The sequence below is a fragment of the Falco biarmicus genome, chromosome 5 (genome assembly GCF_023638135.1).
Source record: "Falco biarmicus isolate bFalBia1 chromosome 5, bFalBia1.pri, whole genome shotgun sequence".
In the NCBI taxonomy this organism is placed as follows: Eukaryota; Metazoa; Chordata; class Aves; order Falconiformes; family Falconidae; genus Falco; species Falco biarmicus.
This window is the reverse complement of record NC_079292.1, coordinates 35735819-35763225: the sequence shown is the minus strand read 5'-3', so window position 1 is coordinate 35763225 and position 27407 is coordinate 35735819. Positions and strand designations below refer to the sequence as shown.

General features: G+C 38.6%; 1 protein-coding gene across 4 annotated transcripts; it reads left to right on the top strand.

The window, feature by feature from the left end:
• Positions 1-1254: 1254 nt before the first annotated feature.
• CPSF6 (cleavage and polyadenylation specific factor 6) lies at positions 1255-27407 on the top strand. Of its 4 annotated transcripts, none has more exons than XM_056339276.1 (11): positions 1255-1411; positions 9660-9869; positions 11734-11837; positions 12594-12739; positions 13459-13632; positions 14758-15262; positions 16480-16572; positions 17564-17679; positions 18018-18171; positions 19220-19411; positions 26991-27407. In XM_056339276.1, the coding sequence occupies exons 1-10, from the start codon at positions 1352-1354 to the stop codon at positions 19404-19406; spliced, it is 1749 nt and encodes a 582-aa protein (XP_056195251.1). In that variant the 5' UTR covers positions 1255-1351; the 3' UTR covers positions 19407-19411; positions 26991-27407. The 4 variants fall into 4 exon arrangements, with proteins under 4 accessions (XP_056195251.1, XP_056195250.1, XP_056195254.1 ...); XM_056339275.1 differs by having other exon boundaries at positions 19217-19411; XM_056339279.1 differs by lacking the exon at positions 16480-16572.

Genomic DNA, 27407 nt, shown 5'->3' with positions numbered 1-27407 from the left:
CAGGGTTTCTGTCTTCCAGAATTAACACCAGGAATGACAGAAGAGACCTGCAGCTGATAAATTTAACATGCCACAAGCTGGATAAGAACTCCAGGAGTAACACCTAAGCATCTCCATGCCTAGAGGTATATCTGGACTGTCGGCAGGTGCGCTCCTCAGCATATCCCTTGCTGTGGTTCTCTAACTTTCCAGTTTTTCCTGGTCTGTTAATCTTTCCTTCCAATGGAGACTACAAAGCAGGGGCAGCAAGACAGACAGATATGGTCTGTACCCAAGTCCTGGACCCAACGTGAAGTCAGGCCAGTTTGGAACATGGATACTGATCCAGGCACTGGGTAAGTACTCCCAGTCATGGAAAAAGAGATTTTGAGTCAAGTATTTACAAGATTTTTATTCCTTGCAGTGATGTTTTCATATTATTTTAATTCAGTCTGAGAAACACAAGCTTTATTGTCAGCTCACAAGAAGGTAAAAAAAAGCAGCTTTATTTTTGGATGTGCAACGTCATGTACAATGCAGAACATACTCTATGAAATGGAGCACGTACATTGTGTGTTATGTTCCAGGAGATGCTGTCTTTTAAACCTGGAGCTTAAATACCGGTCTGGGCAATTGGCACATTCATCCAAAAATAATTTGAAGCTGTCTTCACAACTCTTAAGTTTCAAATACATTACAAAAACAAACCCAAACCTCTTGATTTGATGATAATTATCTTCACTTTGTGATGATTAAAACTGAGCTCTGGAACAGCAGAGTATTTTGGAGTCTGTCTAAAAGCCGAGCAGCGCGTGCTCGCCCATGTCCTCCTCCCCTCAGAGCGCCCTGCCGCCGGTGCCCGGCGGGCCGAGAGCCGGTTCGAAGCGGTGACGCTCCATCTTACACACGTTTCACTGAAGTCCCTGGCCACCGAGCCACCCACGCGCTCCCCCCGCCGGCGCTCCCGCCTCGGGGCCGAGGCCGCGGCCAACGCCCGGCGGCACCCAGCAGGGCCAGTGGAGCCGCCGGCCGCCGCCCCGCCGCACGCCCGGTGCGAGGCGGACCCAGCGCCGCCGCCAGCCCGCGCTGCACGGCCCCGGCCGGGCGGAGGCGCCCTAACGCAGGCGCGCGGCCAGGCCCGGGGGCGGGAAGGGCCCCAGCGGGGCGCGCGGCGCCTCGGGGAGGGGCCCCCTCGCGGGCAGCCGCCGCTTCTGCAGCTGCCGGAAGCCCCTCCTCCCCGCGCGGAAGTGACGCATCGTGCCCCGCCCCCTGCCCGCCTCCCTCGCTCCCTGCTTTCCCCCCCCTCCCTCCCGGCGGCGGCTCGGGAGCCGGGCGCGGCTGGCGGCGGCCCGAGGCGCGGCCGGGCGGGATCATGGCGGACGGCGTGGACCACATCGACATTTACGCCGATGTGGGCGAGGAATTCAACCAGGTACGCGCGGCCGGCGGGCACGGCGCGGCCCCTCCCCTCCTTCCCCTTCCCTCGCTCGCCTTCGCCGCCGCGCCGCCTGCAGGGCCCTCAGCGCGGCGGCTGGGCCGCGCCGCCGCCATTGTTCGGCCGGCTCTGCCGCCTGGCTTTCCCGCCACCGCCGAGTGTGCGGATCTGCGCGGGGACGGAGCCGGGGCAGGCCGAGCTTCAGGCCCGGCCCGGCCCGCGGGAGCTGTCGAGACCCGGCCTGGCGAGGAGCGCCGCGCCGCCCGGCCGCCGCCTGTGAGGGGAGGCTGCTGGCGGGCAGGGCGCGGGAGAGGCCGCGGTGCGCCGGCGGCGAGCGCCTGGCTCCCTCCCTGCCGCTCTCCCGCCCCGCTCGAGTGCTCGCGCAGGAGCGGCGCCGCATCCTGCTCCCGGCCCGGCGGAGGCCGCAGAGGACGGGACCCTCCCGCATGCGGCGGGGAGAGCGGTTCCTTCCCGGCGCCGGCGGCGGGGAAGTACTGCCATTGTTCGCAGAGGAATAAAAAAGCCGCCGAGCGGTAGTAGTTTCTCGGCCGCTCGTTGCGGGGGAGGGAGAGCTAGTGCAGCTTTATTCTCCAGCACTGGAGAAGCTATCTTCCTTTTTTATGGGTTTTTTTTTTTCTTATAAGTTATTCTCTTCCAGTGCTTAAAAAAAGTGGCGCAAGTCTGCTTTAGAGGACGAGCTCGTATTTTGGTGAGGAAGTGTGGATGAAATAAAATTTCCCAGGATTACAAGTAGTCCCCTTTTCTAGTTCTTTTTTTAACTCTTCAATCTTTCCCCAAAAGCCGTGTGCCTACTTTCCAACTGAAGCCTGACGTTCGTATCAGTTTTGTGTGCCGTCTGGCGTGTTTGTTACTCCTGAGCTTCTCCAGGTTGTGTTACTCCAGATTGCATTGTTCCTGCCCTAGAACATAAATAACCGAGAACAACTGCACTTTCACACATTTACAGGGCTTACTAAGTGATGCCCCACTGTGTGCCAGCCTGCCTTACAGAGAACTGGGAAATAGGTAATGGGTTGTGGAAGTCACATTTAATTCGGATAGCAATTTACTATCTCGGGAAACTTCTCATTCTTTAGATACTTAATGAAATAATTCAGAAGACTAGTAATCTCATAAAAGTATGCTATAAAAGAATGCTGTACCAGAGAGCAGATGATGGAGAGGACTGACTTGCTCTTAGTTTATCTACATGTGAAGGTTTCTCCTTTCCAGTTGAAGACCCATTATTTCAATTTAAATGGGGGTGAGCCCTAGGACAGATACCGTTTAGTGTAACAGTACATCTCGTAAATTTTCTTTAGTAACTTGGTTTTGTTTTAATTAGTTGCAGGTAAAACACTGGTAGCAGATCAGTTTTTTTCAGAAAAAAACTAATTTGAATCAACTAGTGTTTGTGTACATTTCTGCGTGCAGAAGACCTCAGAGTAGAATAGCTCTGTGCTTTACATAATAGTGGACAGATACTGCCAGAACAAAAGTAACAGGGATTATCAGCTTCACTCACACGGTCCTGGTTTATGCAAGTTGTGGTTAATGCTGGTATTTCCTACAGCCACGGTGCAAGGAAGGGTGATGGTATAGGTGAAGAGAGTCTTGTAATAATTTTGTTTAGCTTATTACAGCAGTTGGGAGACCTTTTTGCTCTTTTTTACTGTGTTCACCTCAGTTGTTCTGCTGGGACTATGTTTCTGCTTCTTCAGTTTGTGAATCTTGCAAAATACAGAGCAGAAAAGTGAAAGAGGCTAGTGGCCCTTTTCCCTCAGTTTGTTGGTTGGTTAGTTTGCCTGCCCTACACCCCTCATTTTTGCGGTTTTGTTGTTTTCAAAGCTTATTTTAATGACTTCCATGTTGTCTCAGACCTGCTCAGTTGAACTATATTATTGTAAAATAGAAAGTTTTACTGGGACATTTGACACCTCTGCACTTTCCCATTTCCTTCTGTCAATTATGGTTGTTACTGTCTACAGTATTATTACCTGTAATTCTGACATCATTGTGATGGGTCCTCTAGAGGCTCCCATTCATGAATTACTGTTTCTGATTTGAAGCTGACAGCTTAAATTGATAAGATGGGACATGTTTCTGCATATCTGTGTATGGTTGAAGATGGCAGTTTAGAAAATGCTGTAGGGAGAAAGTGATTTGTGTTAATTTGTTTATGTAGTGGACATTTTATGGAACACCATATTTGTAAGGAAAGTTGCTGTATGTGTAAAACAATAAGCTATTGGTTTTTGATTGTGTTGTGCTATGTTAATTTGACTTACCAATATTTCACTGTAGGAACCCTGTCTACTAGTTTTGCCAGTAGCAGGGTCTGAAAAGTACACTGAGTAACTTTGTCCTTCTGGGTACAGTATTAACTGTATTTATACCCAAGCTGGGACAAACCTTTTGTCTGCATTTGTAGTAAATGGGTCATTTAGGACTTGTGGCTGGATGAACTCTTCCCTTGGTTGTTTTGTCTTGTTCTGGGCCTCGATGTACTTATCTTGTATGCTTCTGGAATTTATTTTAATGCCTTTTTCCAGGAGGAGGCAGGGAGGGATGTACTGCTTGATTAGTGCTAAATGAACCGCAGGTTATAAGGGTGAAATAAAAACTACAGTGCCATGGGTTTACAAGCCAAGATTGATGACAACTGAGAACTGTCTTGGGTTGTATTTATTGTTGGTTGCCATGAGCTGACTAACTTGACTTGAAGTCACATTTTCACTACAACAATCTATCTTTCGCATCCCATCTGGAGCTCATAAAAGTATGTCAGTGTGGCCTCTTACTCTTCCATTAACTTATTGTTGATCCTAACTGTTCTTTGTCCTTGGGCGTACAGCTTTACTCAATTTGGCTTCCACCAGTTGTGGTTTTATTTTTTCAATTAGGCTTTCCTTTTTTTTTTTTTTTTGTGCACCCCCCCACCCCCTCTTTTTTTCTTTTTGAGAACTTGGTTGAGTCATTTTCTGGTTTGTTCTTCTAACTTAACTTTGTCATCCAGCAGTCTTTTGTATTTAATGTCTCATTTTGAGACAAGTCTGTCATAAATTTTCTGCATATGTTATTTGTGATGTGTAACAAATGGGTATTGCATGGCATATTTTATTTTTACAATCTCCGTACACGTTACACGTCTTGCTCTTCAAGAGAGATCTGTGCTGCACATGAAAACTGCATTATCTGTGTGCAAATGGCTGATGCTGGTGGCATTCTCTTGAGGGCAGAAGACTGCAGTGAGATGAGGGGCACTTTAGCAAATATTAGGGTGTGTGTTTGTACACAAAAACTTACAGTATCAGTGCATGAAACTGAGATAATGAGCCTGTACATGAGGCCAGCTTGGATCTGACTCAAGGTTGCCTGCAATGTTGGCCAGTAAACTGGGTTCTCTGATGCTCTGATCAGCTTTGCATTTCCCAAGTTTTCTTTGCACTTACACACATGTGCGTAATTAAAAAGTAAAAAGCTGTTATACTTACGTATACATATAAAAATTTTTCTGACCAAGCAGAGGATACAAAACAACTTGAGGTTCTCTTTATTTTAATGCTGTGGAGAAAGTGCTTGCTTTGTTTATACTGTGATGAGTATACTTTCATAGTTGCATTGTAGATATGTCTAAACATGCCTGTAGTGTTCTAGTTTAATATTTAAATGCTAACAAATTAGAAATGAAAGAGTTTTGACTTTGTATTTTGTAACTGGGTAATAAAAGTGATTTAGATGGAGTAAGCAGCTAAGAGACTAATTATCTGGAAACCTCTGTGGCTACAGATTCTTAGGAATGTGTTAGTTACTCTTTTCTTGTCTGTAACAGGAAAATATTTTTTTTTGTGTAATAAATAACAAAAGCTGGCATTTAATTGCTACATGAAAACAGGTTATTGAAAACAGCTTTTATATCAGGGAGACAGTTGTCTCTTTATGGGAGGGGATGGACACATTGTGGTATAAAAAAACTACTCAGAAGGGCAGAACTGTACTGGTCATGAGAAACATAAGCTGGTAGACCTGCATGTATTATAAAATGTACGTGCAATACCTTATTGTAGATGTATTTCATCAGTTGTGTTGGTCTGCTGAAAGGGGCCTGCAGAAGAGATAACCTTTATATGTTTGCAAATACCAAACTACAAAGAAAACTCGAGAATCTCATCTGGTGCCTCTTAGCTGTGTTCTAATGCAAACAGTGCTACTACTTACATTAAACTTATACTTTTGCCTACTTGTGATTTTTTTGGGAATCTATTTGACAAGGGATCAAATTGCTTAAATTTTTAGCAGTGTGCCAGTTGTAGAACCCAGAGCGTTTGGGCCTCTAGGTCTTAACAAACTTGTCTACCATGGTGGATGTTTCTGCCACAGGCAGTGTGCTATTTTTGAAACATCAAAGGCCTCCTGTTTTGTTAAGGTTCCAGTTTGTGTGTTCAGATGGCTAATTGAGATCAGAAGGATTTTTGTATATTTCTAACTTGTTATTATTCAGGACCTACAAACTTTTTAAAATTAGGATGCTAATGTGTATTTAGAGTTTTTGACCACAAATATTCTAACTTGAATGCAAAAAGTGATAAGGGAGAAGCTGGATAATTTGCTTTTTCTTAATTTAACATTTTTTTTCAGAAACAATTACGAATTTTCTTAAAAAAATTTTTACGTCACTGATTTTTTTAAATGTCTTTTCGGAGGTGTAATTTAGTGTTTAACTCTTAAATTGAACAGAGTTTTGTGGAAAAAGCAAGTCTGTGATATATGTAAGTTTAAAAAAAATTATTTAAAAAAACAAAAGGAGTCATTTCCAAAGCAGCATTTGTAAAGGGAGCAACCAGTTCTCCACAACTCGGAGGAGTACAGCTGCTAAGTTCAGAAAAAGAAATAACACTTCTAATTTGTCCCTTCTGGACATGACTGTGATGTCCCATGTGTTTATGGCTTTCATATTTGGAGTTGCAAAATGCTGCAAACAGTAGTTAAAACACAGAATATTGAGGAAGGACTGAGTAACTGGAAGTGTTACAACTAGTCTGGTATGAATCTTGGAGAGCGTATCTTTTCAGTACCCTTTTTATTCACCCAGTCCCACTTAACACAGAATGTGGAATTTCAGTCCTGATTTTCCAAATGATCTAGTATTTCAGACTGGTTTAGTTAGAACATGGGATATGGAAATGCATTGCTACCCTGATTTGGTTGTAGAGGGGGCCAGATGCTAACTTTGTTTCTTACCATGTTTATCTGTAAGACTGTGAATTACTATAATTGAGCAGAAATACTTTCTCTTCATGCTTGATGGTCTGTTGGTCTGTTGAAAGGGGCCCCTTAAGTAAGGAAGTCGGAAGAGGTCAAAACCAGTTCCTGTTACAGGCAGAGCGTTTTTTGAAATAGCTATGACTAAAGAAATAACACTTCTGTATTCTTTTTCTTACTCTCCTGCATCTAGGAAAGGAGGAGGTGTTTAGGTAAACTTCCATGGTAAATGTATGTAGGAGAAAGGGTTGTTGGATCTTGTGCAATAGCCATCGAGACACCTCTTTTCCATCTATGCTTGCATTTGCTGACTCAGTTCTTAATTATCTAACCATACACCTTGTTGACAGACTGGTGACTGAATAAAACTCATGCTGGCTGCAAAACCAGCACAATGCAGGAAGTGACTGTGGTGATCAAGTTTTTCTGTTGTGTCTATTGATTGAAATTAAGGCATTGATGCTATCAGGCACTTTGGGGCCCGCCACCCAATTACGTGCAGACTGTGCTGCCCTAATAATTCTCTCCTTTGATGGTGACCTGAAAGCCTATATGATAAAAATTTGATCTGTTTCAGAGGAGTTTCTGGCCACTAAGGAAATGCAGCAGAGCTGTGGGTGGCTGCCTACTCTGGTATTTTGACAATGCTGACCTCAGCCTTCTCAGAGAGATAGGTTAGTGTACATCTGCTGTAACACTGGTGGCTGCCTGTTTGGATGACTTCCCTGAAGTCATCATCCATACACACAGATGACTAGAATTGCTACATGTTTTCCTTAATTGTCTTGTGACATCAGCCTTAATCTTGCTGTAAGATGTCACGTTTAGACCTGTTCCAGGCAGTTCTTTGAACCTACTTTCATTAGCTACAGTGATAGGAGGAATCAAACAGAGACAGAGAACTGGCCAGACTAGGTGAAAATACGAAACCCTTACTTAATTTAATGATGATAGACTTACCTTAAAAGAGAGAATTTTTCTGTTGAAGTTTAGAGTGTATTGAGACAATGCACTTTACACACTACTTGATTCAGTAGTAGATCACATTTACTTGATTGACAATGCCAAAACTTAGCTTCTCTCGTTTTTTTTATTGTATTTAGGGCATTTTTATTTTTTTTATTTTGGTGATACTCTTTCTGTATGAGTAGCAGTTGATAATGTTTTCGTATTTTCAAGACAGCTGATCATCTGTTGATGGTTGTGGTGGATATACTGAAATTTCAACCAAGATTGCTAGCTTTGCAGCCTGTTTTTTTTGTGGAATCCAACTTGATTATGTAGTGGCTGTATCTGGTACCTTGAACGAATCCATCTAGGATGCTTGTGTGGGTTTCTGGATAGAAATTTGTAAGACAGCAGATGTTGAAATATCTCTGATAACAAAACCTGGTGAGGTGTTTTTTGTTCTGGACCATGGTCAAAGAGTCCAGGCTTTTGGAGTCTAGCTTTTGCATGTTGCAAAGCAACCTGTGAAAGTAAACATAAAAGCTGAAGGTTAGCATTAAATGTGGCTAGGCTCTCCTAATCTTTGTCAGATCACTGTTGTTCACTGAGAAGTTGCAGCCTTCCCGTCAGTAGACATTTAAGTGGTTCCTCTCTCTCACGCAGATTGGGCTGTTCTATCATAAGTGATTGTTAGGATAGTAGAAAAGGATAGCAGCATCCCAATGCGGAATTGATCGCCATTGAATATGATGTGACAGTATATAAGGTGAAAAATGGCAAGTATCAAAAGAAGTCTTTGTTTTTAAAGTAGTTCCTTAATGCAAATATGCAATGCCTAGTTGCATTCATACTTGGATTTAAGTGATGCTGCTGATTAAGGTTACGTTGTGTTGTAAAACACGTTATTGCATGTTTTGGTGAAAGAGATTGTCATTTACAGTCCATGTGTTTTACCCTTCTCTTAGTTGTCTGTCTTCAGTGATGACAGTACAGCAGTCTACAATAAAAAGTAATGTGGCTTGGTAGAAGCACACCAGCAGATTGAGGCAGTCAGTGCTCAGGCCCCTCTGTCTACCTAACGCCCTGTTTGCATGGTCTACTTCAGACTAAATTTAGTCTGGCCTTTTGGACCAAGTATTCCTACAACACTTATGATTCAGATCTGTCTGAAGGACCGCTGATTGATCTTGACCTGTCTGTTCCTATTTAGCAGGTAGGATGCAGTTGTTGAGCACATGAAGCAGAGCTGGAAAGGAACTCTCATTTCCGTGCCATCTGAAAGGAATCTAGTTCACTTGGCCAGCACTGTGCTGTAACCTGTACCGTCCCAGAGGAGCAGGGAGTGATTCACTCCAAAACCCCACGATGCATTTCTGAACCAACATGTTCCAGAAGCAGCTGTGATGTTATCGAATAGTCCCTCTCTAGCCCATGAGTAAATAAATGTTTAATAAACCCAAAGGTTTCTGTTTACTAAATTTAATGAAACAGAATTCTGTCCCTGTCTGCCCTTCTGTGAATGAGGAGATAAAAATCAAGTTAGGAATGTGGTAAAAATCTGAAAGGTAGAATGTTGTGCCTTGTCAGTAAGGCTCCTCTAGAAGCGTGGTCTCTTCACTCTACCAAATGTTTTGATGGAAAAAAGATTTGCTTGAGAGTGGATGTTAAGTCTTTCATTTTGCATGTTGCACATGCTTGCTAATGTCTGTAATTCTGGGAGTAGGGCTTGTGGGTTTTTGAATTTCTGTTTATATTACAAGGGCAGAAGTAATGTAGTGGAAAATAGTGGCCAGAAGTATTTTTTGTTGATTTTCCCCTGCTCCCCATCAGTTTAGAATATAATGGAAGTCATAAGGATTTTGTATACTTTACTGTGGATGAAACCGGGGCTTAGTTTTTCAGCAGGGATGTTGTGTAGGTGTTGGATCAAACTTACTATCTCTGTGGAATGTGGCAGTTACCTCAGCATTTTGTTTCAAGTAAGTTTTAAGAATGTTTAATGTTAGATATTATCAAGGTGTCTCTTTTGTTTTAGGAAGCTGAATATGGTGGGCATGATCAGATTGATTTATATGATGATGTAATTTCTCCATCTGCAAATAATGGAGATGCCCCGGAAGATCGTGATTACATGGATTCTCTCCCACCATCTGTTGGGGATGATGTAGGTAAAGGAGCTGCACCAAATGTTGTCTATACATATACTGGAAAGAGAATTGCCTTGTACATTGGAAATCTTACTTGGGTGAGTATCTTTTTACTATTCAGGTGGCCAGGAATTTTAAAATTATAAACATAATTATTTGTAAATATTTTTTACTTTAAATTTTTTTATATGAAATACTGAGTATAGCAAAGCAGGTGTGGTGGCTTTTTTTTTTTTAAATCTGAAATTTACTGAGCTTGTCTGGAGTTGTCTTGATGTCAGAAAAAATGGAGGAAATCTTCAGTAAATACAAACTTCAAAGTTTCCTTTAAGTGTTGGGAAGGCATATTTGTGCTACTGTTGTCTTAAGGTTTTCAGAGAAATGAAAGAAAGAGAACCAGCTTAAACTATGAAACGCCTTATGCCTGCACATACCTTAAGGCTACTGAATTAACCCATCTTTTAGTAAACTGTTGCTGAAGTTTTTAGTTTAAAAAGGAACTGGAAGCTTCTCTGGTATTTTCTTGAAATTAATTTGCACGTTTCTCCAGGGCTTTTTTCCAATTCCCTTCTTGCAGGGCAGTGACTGTTGTCAGGTATTTGCCTTGAGGCTTATTTCTGTAGTCCTAGGAGTAACAGGTTTGGGATAACTCACTGAACTGCAGTTGCCCTTAAGACAAGTACATTTGTTAGCATTAAAGCATTTAAAAATCAGTTGCAGTTAAGCAAACAAAGTGCAAGAGCTAGTCAGTAGCTGAATTAACTGGAATTTTTATCTGTTTACCTGAAATCCAGATCTTCCAGGTCCACACATGCAGAATTCTCATTGAAGGTTTTTTCCCTTCTGATTAATTTTTTACCAGTGCAAAACTTGAAAAAGAATGTTTTATGGGTGCTTAGGTGGGTTTTTTTCAATTATTATGGTATCATAATTTCAGGAGCTGATAGGTAAGTAAAGGAGCTGTTGACATAACAGTTGTACCATTCTAAAATATATGAATGGAATTAGTAAAATGCACATGATCAGTTGAACTCATCCAAGTCAAATGCTACAACTTCTAAAGCAGGTAGGCCAGTGTTTGGCAATTACTCATTATTTGGCTTCACAAATGAAGTTATCCACAAAAAGTGCATTTATCTACTTTAGCATTGCTGTTGTGTTTGTTTCTTTGCATTTAGCTCTCAGGAAAGTAATTTGTTGAATTTTTGAAAGAAGCCTTGATTTGAGGGAGATCAGATGAGTAGTTCAGAATCTTGAAAGCCTGCTTTGCACTTCCCATATGAAATGTAAAGAAGTGATGGAGTTACAGATGTACGAAGAAAACCATAAGTATTAGTGTATTTGTATATCTTTGGGTATGAGTGAAATTGTTGAACATTACATAGTAATTAATAGGAAGTTACAGCAAGTAGGTTGTTAAGTGGAAGCAGTAGTTTCTAACCATAGTTTCTGTACTAGTTTCCCTTCTTTTGGCTGTAAATCCTGCTGGTTTTGTGCAAATAATGTAGTTCACTAAACTCACTGGTCAAAGCTCTCATAAAGAGCACCTGGTTAATATGGTGTTTAAAATTAACTTTTGTGTGGAAATAACAGAATCAGCGGGAGAAAAAATGGATTGGGTGTGGAAAATAACAGTTACTGAAGTGGTCCAGTTTAAGCCTTGTACTCTGAAAGGACAAAAGTTACTCAAATATAAATTTTTTTGGCATACAGTAATTGGTATACTGTGTGGAGAGGTTGATGCAACGTAGCATATGGGGAAGTATGTATATTCTTAAAATGAATTTTCTGAGAATTGTGAAATATAAATGACGGCTTTCCAAAAGTCAGAAATTGACAGCATGTGTATAGTATTCCTCTTGACCAGTTTCTCACACACAGAAAATCCAGGGAAGATGTAGTTGCCCTTTTCCTGGTGTTTTAGATAAACTTTCATAGTTGAATATTAAAAATATTTTTCAGTGGACAACAGATGAAGACTTAACCGAAGCAGTTCATTCACTGGGGGTAAATGATATTTTGGAGATAAAATTTTTTGAAAATCGTGCTAATGGCCAGTCTAAAGGGTAAGAACTTGTAATTTGTTTTTTCTGTAAATGGACTGAATTTTAGAAGGGTGGAAGTGGGGAAAGAGTTCTTAATTTTCATAACTGTCAGTATGTGAACTGATAATCTTTCTTTATTGGTATCTAACAATGGTTTGGTATATCATTTCATACTAATGATTTAAATTTCAGGCATAAATTTTTAGGACAGTATCGTGTGTCTCATTTTGTGAGTTAAATTTTGTTGGCCATCTTCAGTAAGTCTGTTCCTAGGTTTCATTCAGGTAGTGGTAGTGATACCTGTTGTTCCTCATAGTGTAAATGCTGTTTCCCCAATCTCCATGATTAAGTCTTTCTTTACATCTTTATTTTTCATTGACTGTTGAAAGTGAGCACTTGAGCCCTTTTTTCACTGGCAACCTAATCTTCCTTGCATGAATGTGCCTGTCTCCTTAGTAGTAATCAGAATACAGTGAACGCTTATAATAACTTGGTTGTATGAATTCATACATGCATATTGATACTCTACCAGAAGGCTGCCTTTGTGATATATTTTGATGCATCTTGTACTTGCACGTTTGGTGGTTCTTGTGTGTCCTAGAAGGAGTTGTTTTATCAGTTCTGAGAACTGGGCTAAGACCTGTGAGATGGTTTCTGTATCTAGTTTTCAGGTATTCTCTTGGTTACTGCGTGTAGCCTTTTTCATGAGGCATCAGGATATCCAGGAAATGGAAACACCGTGGTGTAACTGGGTTTTTTTTTTTTTCTTCCTTTCAGGTTTGCCCTTGTGGGTGTGGGATCGGAAGCATCCTCTAAAAAGTTGATGGATTTGTTGCCTAAAAGAGAACTGCATGGACAAAATCCTGTTGTAACTCCATGTAATAAACAATTTCTGAGTCAGTTTGAAATGCAGTCAAGAAAAAGTAAGCCTTTCCTATGTGCTATCTTGAAAAAACATAAGTTTATTCCAGAAGTAGCGTGGCAGTTTTTTTCTTAGCATCTGATAATTTCTACACAGTTTAAAATACCTACAGAACACTTACAGTCCAGGTGAATGAAATTGCATCTTTGTTTAAAGATGATTCCCTTAAATAAAAATTAAGAAGACCACTTAATATGCTGAAGAGGTGCTGTTTTGGCAAGAAATAGCACTCACTGAAAGAAGGTTGCAGCTTTGTGAAACTCTTGTCATACAGTTGGAGAAGCTTTCTCAATCTCTTATGGATGCAATTTAAAAAAAAGCACAGGAGCATTTAGAAATTTAACACTTGTAGACAAACTGGACCAAATTCTGATGTCTGGAAGGGCTGCGCTTATGACAGAATGGGGAAGAGAGATTTCTGTGTTGTGCTTTCCTCCAGCACCTTGTCTTATTCCCAGTCCCAATAGTTTGTGGCTTTGGGCTGCATTAAGGGAAGGACTGATAGTCTCCCCAGATGCTATTCCATTAGTATGGGGCATACTGGAACAGTGCTATATTTTAGCAAAGCACTTTTTCTTCTCCAAATGCTTTTGGTTTCGGTACCTAGAAACAGGTGCTTGTAAGGTCATGCTTTAGCACTGCATAAAATCTTAGAGCACGTGTTGAAAAGCTTTAACCTATTTTGACTTATGTAGTTACACTTTTGCTTTTTCATTGCAGCCACACAATCTGGCCAGATGTCCGGGGAAGGTAAAGCTGGTCCCCCAGGAGGAAGCTCACGAGCAGCATTTCCACCTAGTAATAGAGGGCGAGGCCGTTTTCCAGGTGCCATTCCAGGTGGAGACAGATTCCCTGGGCCAGCAGGGCCAGGAGGGCCGCCACCACCTTTCCCAGGTGAAATAATTAATTTATGGAGTTTCAGTTTCATTTGTGTTTTCTTGTATTAATGCGGCGTACTTATTTGGGAAATTATAAAAATCAAGCCAATTCAGTAATGTACTGTAGCACAGTGTTCACAGCTGGATTGTAGGATTCAACAATATTTCTTTGTTGATATTCAGACAAGGAGTTGTACTTCCTAAATTTGATAGCAACATAATAACATTTTTGATACTTTCTTTATAATGTGTAAATGTACATATTTTTAGAATATGAAAAAATTAAGGTAGATCATGTTAGCAAGTAGATTTGTCTTCAGTGCAGTGTAGTTCAGCTTTTTTGATTTGCTGTGGGGGATGAGAATACCTGTGTTGCAGAGTGTAAAGTAACTCTTTTCCTTATTGCATTACAACTTTGCATATCATCAGAAATTCATGCCCACTGACAGGTCAATTAGTTGGCACTTAGAATACCACAGATACGAAGAGGAGGTGTTCATGTTTAGTCAGGTATTGATATGGGAGAAATATCTGTTTAACAATCAGGCTTGCATTGCAGTAAAGTTCTTATTTCAGCTTAAGTATTTTTAGTAAATATCATCCAGTAGTAGATTGTTTACTAACAGTCAAAGGGCCATGGATGAATTGAAAAAACACTAATGAGGACCAAAAAACAGGTTTGGATACTGCATTTATCTTACAATATATATCAAAAATATGGGAAAAACTATATTGGAGAAGGTATCTTGTGCCCCATGTGAAAGACTAGCTGCAGGTGTAAGCAGGATGCGGTGTTTTCTAGTTCTTGGAAGCTTTTGGGAGTTACGGTAAGAATAGTAGCCGATTAAGTGATTGGGAGGACAAGTTGTCAGTTCTCAAGTAAATGTCGTTCTCTTTGGATATTGATAGTCAAGTAACTGTTAAATTTTCTGAAGTACTGAACCCAAAGTGGGACCATGCGTGCCTTGCATAAGTTGCAGGTTGTTCAGTGAGGGTTATTTTGGTTGGTGGTTGGTTGGTTTTCTTTGTTTGTTTCTTTTTTTTAAAAAAAAAAAAAAACAACAAAACCAACAAAGGCAAGAATCATAATTGCTGAGTCTTTTATTTCTTTATATTTATTAACTTTTTTTTCTTTTTTTAGCTGGACAAACTCCCCCGCGTCCACCTTTAGGTCCTCCTGGCCCACCAGGCCCACCAGGCCCTCCACCTCCTGGTCAGGTCCTCCCACCTCCTTTAGCTGGACCTCCTAATCGTGGTGACCGTCCACCACCACCAGTTCTGTTTCCAGGACAACCTTTTGGTCAGCCTCCACTTGGGCCTCTTCCTCCAGGCCCTCCACCACCAGTTCCAGGCTACGGGCCACCACCAGGTCCACCACCACCTCAGCAGGGTCCACCTCCACCTCCGGGTCCATTTCCCCCTCGTCCACCTGGCCCTCTTGGGCCACCCCTGACTCTTGCTCCTCCTCCACATCTCCCTGGGCCACCTCCAGGTGCTCCACCACCTGCACCACATGTGAATCCAGCTTTCTTCCCCCCACCTGCCAATAGTGGCATACCTACTTCAGACAGCCGTGGCCCGCCTCCAACAGATCCATATGGCCGACCTCCACCATATGACAGAGGTGACTATGGGCCACCTGGAAGGTGAGTGCTTTTAGTATAATGTGCTTGGTAGCAGATTTTACTCCTGTTGTAGGAAGCATTTGATTTTCCCTTTTAATGCAAATATTAGAAATAATAAAAAATAGGGCTGAAAGGGATCCCAACAGTCTTCTCATTTGCCCTTTTTCACTTAGTGAAATATCTCTCAAAAACACATTTGCAGCAGTAAGAAAATCCTGAAATGCAGTATCAGTAATCTCGCTTTCCCTTTTCAGCTTTGAAGTGTTTGTATTTGGCAGTGTCATCATTCCATGTGTTCTACATGTAAACTTACATATCACTTCTATGCAGCAGCTTCTGGTTGTGTTTCTGTCTTAACTTGAAATTGTGACTTGCACCTTTATCATCGTGCTTTGCAGGCTGTCGTCTTAGAATGCTCTGGAGTTCTCCTTTTTGAATATGTGCATGTTTTGGGTACAGTGCCATACCAAGCTCATAACCATTTTCATCTTTTAGCAGCTCTGCTTGTCCCTTTTTTCTTCATGACTCAACTCAAAGTTAGTCTTTGTCTCAAAAGCCAGGTGTGAATTTACTGCAAGACTTTTATTTTCCTTTCCCGTCAAAATGCTTCTGCTCATTTGGTGCAGTCTTGCAGTGTTTGTAGCAGTGGCTTTTCCTGTGGTTAATCCTATCTGGGACAGAGTTCTTGAGTCTCTATGACTGTCAAGTTTTTCACATCTTGTTTGAAACATCTTTTTCATCTTTGCTTTCAAGCATCTCTGTCTTGCTGCTGTTTCTTGATTGGTTTTTTTCACCGTATTTGTATTTGTCACAGAAAATTTTGGGATAAATTGTAAGAAAAAACACTTTTTACATAGTTACATTTTGATTTTTCAGTTGTGATTTTGCTGCTAGCATGAGACATTTCTCTTGATTAGAATGTTTTCTACAAAGACACTTTGCTTTGATTCTTCTTTTATCACAAAGTTTAAAAAAAACCCCCACGCATCTGTACATACTGCTTTCATACAGAAACCGTAAAAGTTAGAGCATTTGGCTTAATTGCCTGAAATATAATAAAACAATAAGGTGTTGGTTGTTTTTTGATAGACAAAATCAAGGTTGTCTGCAGTTTATAGAATGTCTGGGGAGGGAAGGAGTGGGAATAGGACAGTATAACTTACTGTCCATTATTTTCGTTAATAATGTTAAAACTATCATCCATAACTATTTAAATTGTCATTAATTATATATCATAGGCGTTTCACTGGAAATAACATGTCCATAAGAGAAAAATTACATATTCCATTCTATGGGAGGCACACGAAAAATAATACTCAAAACTCAGGGAGGTATGAATTTTTAGACATTTCCTCTTATGCTAAACTGGCTATAGGATCTTGTTCCACTTCTTGCAATTAAGAGGATAGCATTGCTTATTATTCTGCATTTTCTTTCTACCAGAAGAACTAACACTGTTCTAGAAATACCAAGCAGTGGGCCAGTTTAACAGTCTCAGCATTTGACTCTTAACACAATTCTCCAAATTTTCTATATGATACAGAGACTGGCTAATAGGACACTGCAAAACTTTTGGGAAAATTTTTGTGTAGGTTAACATCTGTTACTTTGGAAGCCCTATATAGGTAGCTAATACAGTAAAAAAGTGTATTGAGCACAAGGATTCTGCTTTATTGCTTCCTCCTTACTGTGACCAGTTTGGAGATCAAATTGGAGCACCTTGAACTTGACCAGAAATTTAATAAAAAAAAAAAAAAAAAAAAAAAGCTGTCATCATTCAGAAAATTGAGTGTTTTAAAGATGATAGACTATATTTGTTTTTCATAACTTACAGCATTCTGGTCTTAGTTAATTCTGGGAAACAGGATCATATAGTTCTAATTCCAGTATTGTTATAAAAATTATCTCTAATTTTGCTCAAAGTTGCATTGCCTATGTACATGTATTTCCACATCCATTCAATTGGGATAATATCTACTTACATGCCTTCAAGGATTTTATAAAAACTATAAATATTTGTAAAGCACAGTATTAAGTGCTGCTGAATCTTCAAAATAGATGGGATGAACAAGAATAAGTCTATACAGCAATGTCTTAATTGGTTTTTACCTTTTTTCTTTTTTTTCTTTTTTTTTTTTTTATTTTTAGCTTTCAGGATTTTATACTGTAACATGGTCCTTAACAAAAACCAAAACCAAACCCAGATCCTGCTTTCTTTTCTGTTTGTCACTGCTTAAAGTTGCAAACTTGGATTATTAAAACTGCAATGATATCTTCTGAAGTATTTCTTAACCTTTTAAATGCTAGTTTTATTGCTTGCAGAGAAATGGATGCTGCAAGGACACCTCTAAGTGAAGCAGAATTTGAAGAAATTATGAATAGAAATAGGGCGATCTCAAGCAGTGCCATTTCAAGAGCTGTATCAGATGCCAGTGCTGGTTAGTAAAACTTAATTAATGTGTTTGCTATTTTACCCAACTGATAAGAGTTTATAGGTTTTTCCTATTGGGAAACTGGCAGCCGTGAAGCCACATTTTCCTAAAAGGAGGCTGAATTTAGGTACTGATTTTTCTGAATTCATGACTGATTTTGTACTATGCTGCAGTTAGTTTTTGAGAATGCCTTCTGAGTACTGATCTGGACAGTATTTTAATGTTTGGTTCTACAGTAAATGATCTGGATGGCTGTTGAAGAGAAGTACTCAAAGTGGTTATACTATTACAGATTAAAATCTTTGTTGCATAATTTTCTGATCATGATCTTATGTGATTTTCAGGGGACTATGGAAGTGCTATAGAGACCTTGGTAACTGCAATTTCCTTAATTAAACAGTCCAAAGTATCTGCGGATGATCGCTGTAAAGTACTTATTAGCTCTCTTCAGGACTGCCTTCATGGAATTGAGTCCAAGTCTTATGGTTCTGGATCCAGGTAAAACTTTCCTCTTCCATCTGCCCTTACCTGCGAAAGGGAAGGTGTAAGCACAGGACTAGTTCACAGAGAAGAAACTAAGTCATGCGAGTAGTTTAGTTATTTGCTGGGTTTTACAAGAAATGTGTGAAAGAAACCAAACAAGGGTTTCCCAGACTTAGCTACCTTTTAGTTAACCACCTTTTCACAATTGATCTGACTCCCTTAAATTTAACTCTTAATTTTGTTTAGTATCGCTTCCTACATGGTACTCCTGCAGCATGTAAACTTCAAAATAGAGCTACCCTTCATCACTTTAGGTGTCCAGTGCATAATTTTTGTTAGAATTTGCTATTGAAAATGAAGATCTAGGATATTTGATGCCAGTTTTCACTTTGTTTAAAAGTAATTTTCTCCACACTTGTCACAGTAGAAATACACTTGAGTTGCCGGGGGGTAGGGGTGGTGAAATTAGGCAGAATGATTTTTGCCTGTTGTTCTTTGTTACACAGTCTAAAAATTGTGAGTAGGTAGATGTTGAAATTCATGGACTTTTCTACCTAGTACAAATGAGATTGGTATTTCTTTCAGAACTTAAATAATGCCCCTTTCAGTGTTAGGACAAACACTGAACATCTAGTTCATTTGGATACTGTAGCAGTAGTAGTGTAGCTGGCCTTGAATATTAAAAACACAAAGACAGCTGGTTTTGGTACATACTTTCAGTACACAGATTAGCAGCCATGTTGCAGTGATTGTTTGAGGTATGGTGCATTCCCACAGCTGATTTCAGCCATGTCGTCCTCCATTCTGAGCACATACTTTCTGACTTTTCCTTGATAGATTAGAAAGTGGATGCACCTTACAATCTCTTAACTGAGTTCTTAGCCACTGCCTTTTATCTGTTTACTGTGACACAGGTATGGTTTTGTGTATAACGTGAAAGATACCTGGTATATTTTCCTCATATCCTTTTTTGAGTAAATTCATACTCGTAAACAGTACAAAATTGGTGTGCAGGTGGTTTGCATTTTGAAGAAAAATTTAATGAAGTAATTTCTTTTAGAAGACGTGAGCGATCCAGAGAGAGGGACCACAGTAGGTCACGAGAAAAAAGTAGGCGCCACAAATCACGTAGTAGAGATCGTCATGATGACTATTACCGGGAAAGAAGCCGTGAAAGAGAGAGGCATCGTGATCGCGACAGAGATCGCGACAGAGAACGAGACAGAGAGAGAGAATATCGTCATCGTTAAAGAAGGTGAGCATTTGTTTCATGTTTTTGAGCTTTTACTGTTACTGGCTTACTAAAAGTAACTACTCTAGGTTTGGATTATTTACACCATTAATGCCTGCACTTAAATGGGCCTTCAGTATGTACTGAATTACTTTCTTCTTGCAGCATCTGACATGAACGTAGGTAAGTAACGACAGGTAACTGGTCTTGGGAGGAAGTGTGTCATTATTTTCTGCAGTTTGCATGCCACCTTTTTCATGTTAGGTGGTATTAATATTTGCAGTTTTTATGAAATGTGATTAAACCAATTCTTAAAAAAGCAGGAAGACAGACTGGTAAGTCTGCTGGTTTTGTAATCTTAGAAGAATATTATATTAAATTTATGGTTGTATTTCTTATTTGTGTATTAAAGTCTAATTTTGTATTTTAAAATCTGTTTGTATAAGGGCAGCAGCATTTAGCCCTTCATATGTCATGTCATGCATTATTTCAATTTAGGGAACACATGTACATACAGTTGCTGTCCTTGCACAACTATAAGTATGACGGTACCATTTGGGTGGGTGGGTGTTGGGTTTTGTTCTTTTTTCTCAGCAAGTTCTACTCAAATTTAGGAAATACAGCCAGACTTTGCTCTTTTTTTTTATGAAATGTGACCTGTCAGTATTTTCTGCCTTCTAGCTTGATTCAGTGTTACATCTTCAGTAAGATTTATGATCAGTTGTTCCCCACCACCCTCACCTTTCGGTCCCTCCCCAACCTCCGATAGTAAAGTCATTTTCTGAAGACTAGTAAACAAATACATGACACAAGGATTGGGTTTTTTTCTGGTTGCTTATGAGACTAACGTGTTCTTTTGTTTCATGTATCTGCAGTCTTGCATGCATCAAATGTCTAGATAGCTACAGAGTAGCATGCTAAATAATGCCTTTCCCAGTGTACTGCTAAGAGCTTTAAAATACATAGAAATGTTCATCGCATTATATAATGTACCATTTTGAGCGTTGAGAGTTCAAGCTACCCGTGATTGCTTACATTTGACAATTGGAAAAAACCCTATCTGTTAGTTTCTCTGCAGTGGTCTTTTCCCTTTTTAGAAGAACTTCCCACTACATCTACATTAAAATTGAAGCTTGCAGGCTCGTCTGTATACCCAGCTTCCATTTCTTACATTTACCCTCAGATTTAGTTTCCAGATCAGCATGTGGTGTTTATTCATGGAAGTTCATTTACAGAAGTTAAAAAGAGCAAAACTTTTTAGAAATCATATAAAATGTAGTATACTCTGCAGTGAAAACATAATTTTGTATTGGTTAAATGTCAGTTTCCAGTCTGGCTTTTGTGTCACTGACTCCTTCGGGGGAGAACAAATTCTGATATTAAATGCTCTAGTCTGCTGAGTATTAAGTGGGATATTGTCTTGGGTTCATATGCTAGCAAGGGACACACACACAGTAAGCGACCTAGAGAAGGGAATCCAAAGGCTTAAATAGGAAGGTGAGACATGGCAGCTGAAATAAAGTTGGCAGTATATATCTGTTAATGCCACTTTTTGTTTAAAAAAATAAATAATGGATTGGTAGAAATATTTCTGGAATTGCATAAAAAAACCCAACTGTGGTTCTTAATTATAAAATACCAGAACATAAAAATGCAGATAAATGTAGTGTCTTTTGTTGAACTGGATTTTTACCATTTGTGATAAATGAGTATTTGTGATATTTGCAAATAGTTGTTATTAATAGGAGGTAACCATTGAGCTGGGTGATGGATGCATTTCCAGAGTGTGTTTCATCTGGTGGAGATGACCAAGCCATACTAAAAATTGTTAGTAACCTGGAATTTAAGATATTTTTTTTACCCTTGGCATACTCTTATTAATCTAGCTTTATTTTAATTTTTGTGTATTTAGTACTGTGCGTGTAGGTTTTTCTGTGCCAAGTACAGATTCCCTACTATGTCACTCCGAGAAAATATTTCAAATAGCGTCAGGTTGCATTTTATAATTTCCAAAGCACAATTTTAAAATGAGACTGTGGTTTCAGTCTCAGTTCAGGTGGGATTTATATATGCAACACCATTCAACTTTATTGTGTGCTGGGACATCTCTTTTCTTTCAGAGGGGTTGCGTAGGTGAGATTCCTGTGTGTAAAGAAGAAAATAGGTCCTAAGAACTTGATTTAAAGGGCAGAATTATTATTCTGCATGTAAATGAAAGCATTTGGTATTTTTTTGAAGTTGTAAACATTTTGTCTTGCTACTATCTTAATGAAGAAGGGCTTTATTGTAGTTTTGGTTTTATATATTTATACACACACACACACAAGAAATACAGTTATCTCCTGGTTTGTATGTTTCATTTTCACTAAGATGTATGTTGCCATACATTCTTTTTGTTTCGTTCCTTACATTGATTAATATTCATGAACGGATTTAACAGTCTCAGTCATTTATTAAATATCAGCAGTGCTGAAAAGAGTTATTCCCCATATTACTGTGTTTTGCCAGATAACATGAAGTTGCCTCTGTGCCTGCACCCTATGAATGGCACCTATACTTCTCCTTATTGTGTACCTATAGTCATAACTGTCATACTGTACTGACATTTTAAGTGTTACACATCTAGTTTAGGATTTTAAAGGTCCATTGTGAACATTTTTGTATACAGTGAAACTCAATTTGTACTGTATTACACTTATAGACATGGGTTAAATTGGAATAACTTACTAAATGTGTTTATAATACTAAAATTCTGTTAAGTTTAGATGTACCATAGCAGGTATTTACACTTCTGTTTGTACACTTCATGATTTAAAACTAAATTCTTGGAAGATTCTTGTGCCTTGAGTAAGGCTTCATGTACATTGATAATGCATTCTATAGAATTACTATAAACTGAACGTTTCCTTGAAATAGCTTGCCTTTGCTTGAAGAAAGCCTATATAAAGATATAAAAGAGAACAGTGGATTTAAGACAAATGTCTAACCTGTATTCGTCAAGAAAACTAAGAATCCAATAGAATGGTATTTAGAAGCATTAACAGCAAAATTAATGTGTACAAACAGAATAGTAATGCAACTTCATAAGCATGAGTCCTGACATTTTTTTAGACAGATTTTTTTTTTAGTTTAACTGATGCTCAGTGATGTATTTCCAGCTGATGCGTTGTCCCAATCTTAATCTGTCTGAATTTCTATAACTGCTGAATGTTAAATTTTTCATTTTATGTTTTTGTTATTGGATTGATTGACTATTTCCTATTTAAACTGGATTTGGACTGAATTGAAAGGCAAAACCACAACGTTGTAACAGTTGATATGTATGTAGACTTTGTACTTCATATTTCATGTTTTTTCTCTGTTTTTTCTGCTCTCAAACCACTGTAAGCAAAAATAACTTAGTCCGAGGCTCATATGCTTCTTCAAAAACTGCGCTCAGCTCGCTCTGAAATAGTTTTAGCTTTGGAGTGATCTAAGAACTAACATGGTTGTAATATTTTTGGTGTCAGTAGGAGGGGAAATGGTGCTGATAGTTGTAAGTAATATTCATTATATTTTTGCTTGTATAAGTAGAAAATGTCTTGTCACAGTACATTAGCAACCACTTAAGTGAAGAATGAAATTAGCCTTTTAAGAAACCTTGTAAATCAATAGGAAAATGTCTATTTTTGTGAGTTATTTTAATAAGCTTCTAGTTAAGAACAGAATTTAAAGTGAATTATGTGGTAGCGCTGTTCATGATGTGGGTATGTGTACCTATCTGGGATTATTTCACATCATCTTAGTATTAAGCTATTATGAACGTTATTGACCTGATTATCTTTTTTTCTTTTTTTAAATGTGTATTTTTGAGGAAGCACATATGTGGGGCTGGCACTATTCTACTGCATCTAGCATTCACCAGAGAAACAGTGCTTTGTGTGTCTGATTCAGTATTTGAAGTCCACCACAGAGTGAAAGAGGCAAGCAGTGCCACTGTTTTATGTGCTTCTTAAAGTCTATTTTATGGCTACTTTGGTGTTTAACAGAAACATATAGTTTGTTTCTTAATGTTCAGTGATATCTCTCATTTTCTTGAGGGTGATAAGACAATTTTAAAAACAAACTGAAAATCTTATGCTATTGTTTATTTTCAAATGCATAACTCCATAATTTATTAATTTTTTCCATGAATGTGTTTCTGTAATTTTGTTGTCTTCTGAGTGTCTTTAGACACGTTTATATTTTTGTGTTCCCCACATCCTGTGCTTTTTTCTTTTGTTTGTGAAATCAGTAGTTTTGACAAATTTGAGCTGTGTGATAGTTCCCTAAGAAACTTTAAGGCTTTATAGCATTTGAAACATAAAATACTTGCAAGTGAAAATGTTGGTTTGATATGGTGTTCTCCAAAGAATGAACAATCAGCTTTTTCTTTTGCTCATTGTGGTTTGAGAACTAAGATGATTTTTTTCTTACACAAAAAGAGAGCGAGAGAGAGCCATAAGAGATCTTCATTTTTATGTTTTCCTGTGGCAGCCTGATCTACCTTTTTATGTCTTCCTCCTGTCTTGATGTGAAAGATACTTGCCAATAATTCACATCTTTTAAATTTGTAAACCAAAGGTTGAATTTTCTGAACGCACCTCTCTGTTCATCAGTTATTTTTGGTGAATAGACGGGCTGGGACAGTAGGAGAAAGACATTCGATGAAGGAAAGTAGTTTGGGAGCATTCTTTTTCTTCCCATGTAAAATTATACAATCAGGAAATTGTTCTGGTGTTGATCTTAAATAATACACCAAGATTGAACAAAGATACCAGGTAAGTACACTAATAATAGGGGGGAAAAATGCAACAAATGGAAGAAGGTACTAGTGATGGTAAAATAGTCTGTCTGTACATCTATGATGAACAGAATCACGTTCGTATCTCAGCTTACTCACAGAAAGACAAATACACAGTGAAGCTCGAAATTCCTTCTTTCTCACTGTGTTAAGCTGAAGCACCACGGTATTTGAAGGTTTGTGATGTTCTGGAGTGTAGGTTAAGTTAAAACAAATTTTGTCTTTCAAGCTGATAGTTTCTGTGGGATTTTTGCTTTGTGTATTTCTTTTTTTTTTTCTTCATGTATAGAGTATAATAAAGGAGGATTACGTGAAGTCATTCTGAGGAGCTATTAGGATATAATGACAAATGTATATCATGCATTTTTCTGAAATGTGAACATGTTGGGAGATTGACATTCAATCTCTGAAAATATCAGAAATCACTGCTATTACAAAACTTGACGGGTGTATGCACATATAACTCTACTGTAGAATTTTCACACTTCTAAAAGCTGTTTAAAGCTTTTATATGCATATTTGGATAATTGGAATTAAAGGGAAAAAATTAAGAGTTGCTACTGCAAGATGCTTTACATATCTAAGAAATCTATTGGGTTTTGTTGTAAGAGTGCCTTTGTGGAAAAAAAAATGCTCAAGTTGCATCTTGCACAAATACAAAAATGTTTGATCACTGAAGTTCTGAAATTTAATTTGTGAAATGTTCTGACATAAACCCCTAACTTCTAAACCACAAAGTAACTATTTAACAAATAAGTCTGAAACCCGGGTTTTATTGGTAGAAATGCTGAGAAACTGATTGCTGTGCGGTGTTAAATTGTACAAACCTAACACATGCTTGGGACAGATAGCTTCTACGAGCTTGAGGCAGATGGAAAATAGCATTGCCAAGGAGTACTGATGAGAGAGAGTTAATTTTTTTTAAAGTTATTTTTTCAATATTCTACGTGCTTGTAGAATACTGAAAGGGGCTGAGCATGGCGGTATAATCCATACAGTTTTATTTCTCCCTTTTGGAACCACAAAGGTTTCCAGTTTTGCCAAAGTGTAGTGGTAGAGTACTTGGAACCAACATGTACACCACTTCAGATTTTAGTTGGCTATGCTCTTTAAAATGAAGGTTCAGTGTGGTGCTGACTATCTCAAGAGCCCTATAATGAAAAGTATTAATCCTAAGTCCAGTTTATAATGCATTCTTTAAAGTTCCTGTAGTTCTATAAGTACACTTAGAAATCTAGCAAATTATTCCCAGGAACTGAAGCTTTCTTATACTAGTATTATAACTCATATATATGGTGCCTTGGATCTGTTAACTGTTGCCATAGAAGTGATAAAGATCCATAATTCTTGCCACAGCAATTGTATGATGAGAGCAGCAAATTCTGACACGCAGTCTCACAGCTGTCATGTGCTTACTTTCTCCGCTAAAAAACAGATTCTCCCCTGTCTGTGCTAACTTAGCTCGCAACTTTAAACACATCTCTTCATGGAGGCGGTACTTTGTCATTTTGCTACTGATTAATTTTTAAAGTACATAACACCTATGGAAATTCTGGTCTCTGGGGAAGAAACTTCCCCAAAAGTAGTTACTGGTTGATACATTCATGACTTGGGAACAAAGTCTGTGAATAAGAAAAGAAATAACAGTCACTGCTTTGGATTTGGATCAGTTTATGTGCATACTGTAGTGTATAGTGCCTACTTGGTTGTATGTTTTTTTTACGGTTGTTATTAACAGTCACTTTGAGGAAAGGAAGAAGAAACGTATCAATTGTTCATGCAAAAAATTGAGTATTTTTCTAACTGCTTTGAAATTACTGGTAGAAGAACATTTGACAGCTGTGTACTGGTGCACGTTCATGAAATTGCTCCTCTAAATGTCTTGGTTTTCAAATGAACAATTTAATGTGTTGGTTTTCTGAACAATTTCATTTAAACTATTTTGAAATTATTGAATGTTGAAATTGTGAATTACTAATGAAATTAAGATAGCTAATTGTTTTGTAATGGAATTCAACTGAAATCCAGTGTATGGAATTATACCATCCCAAGTATTTTGTGAACTTTTACAGTAATTAACTCTGAATGGTGTGGTTCCTTTATTTGTCAAATTAGATGAGAGTAGGAAGTAGGGCTTGGGGTTTTTTGTAGGGCAAATAGATGAGGAAACCTGTAAATCTATATTGTATTGTTTGAAAAGTGGGTTCTTGTGATTAAGCTGCAAGCGTGTATTTTTAGATGTGAAGCCCATCCTGCTTGCCCCTAGTCTGAAAATTTTGAAGTACTGGTGTTGGATTCTTTGTACTTCTAAATGTTACTGACCTGTGAGCCATCCACTTCATTATTCAATCAGTGCATTACTTAAATGTCAAACCAGCTTAAAATTTCTGTAAGTGGGCAGGTAAAAATGTAAAAATCTAGTTGTGGCAAAATTACCTTACGTGCTTGTTCGTTTACTCTTGCAGAATGCATACTTTAGGAAACATTCTATATAAATGTTTTCATCAGTCATAGAACAGTAGCTATTTCTTCCTTTATCATTCAACTGTGAAATATATATTCTTTCAACTTTGTTGTACAACAACATTAGTTTTATTTTTAACTATTGTATTAGAAAACAGTTTCATGCACAACTGAGTAGCTACTGCTTCTGAGTATTTTGTGTTAGTTTACATTATGGTGAAGTAGATGCACGACTTGTGTATGTATAGATAAGCCAACAATTTTCTGTGTATTATGGGGACTAGCAAAATCTACATCACAAATTTTGACACATTACAGCTGAAGGAAGAGGAACAGCGTGCAAGACAAGATACATTCTTCAAGGAAAGATGCTTGTCCAGCAGTTTGCTTCATGTGATTGAACTGAGCCTGTAAGGATTCATGGATAAAATGAACAGGAATAGATCTGAATAAAGCAAATCTGCATACATGGTAACCAGTAGCTCTTTTACTTTTTTTATGTTGCTTAACTGTTTTATTTGAGGGAAACCTGTGTGATTTAAACCTTATAGCTTTTGCAACTTTATTACTGGTTATATACATTTGGCAATTATAATGTGCAAGCAATTGGAAAAAGTCAAGTAAATGCTTGTTTTTTTAGTAGTTTGTTCATGTTAAACTGTTCATATGATAATGTCTGTACACAGCACCACTGATTACAGTAGATGTAGTGTTGTAATAAACTGTTTAATGGGG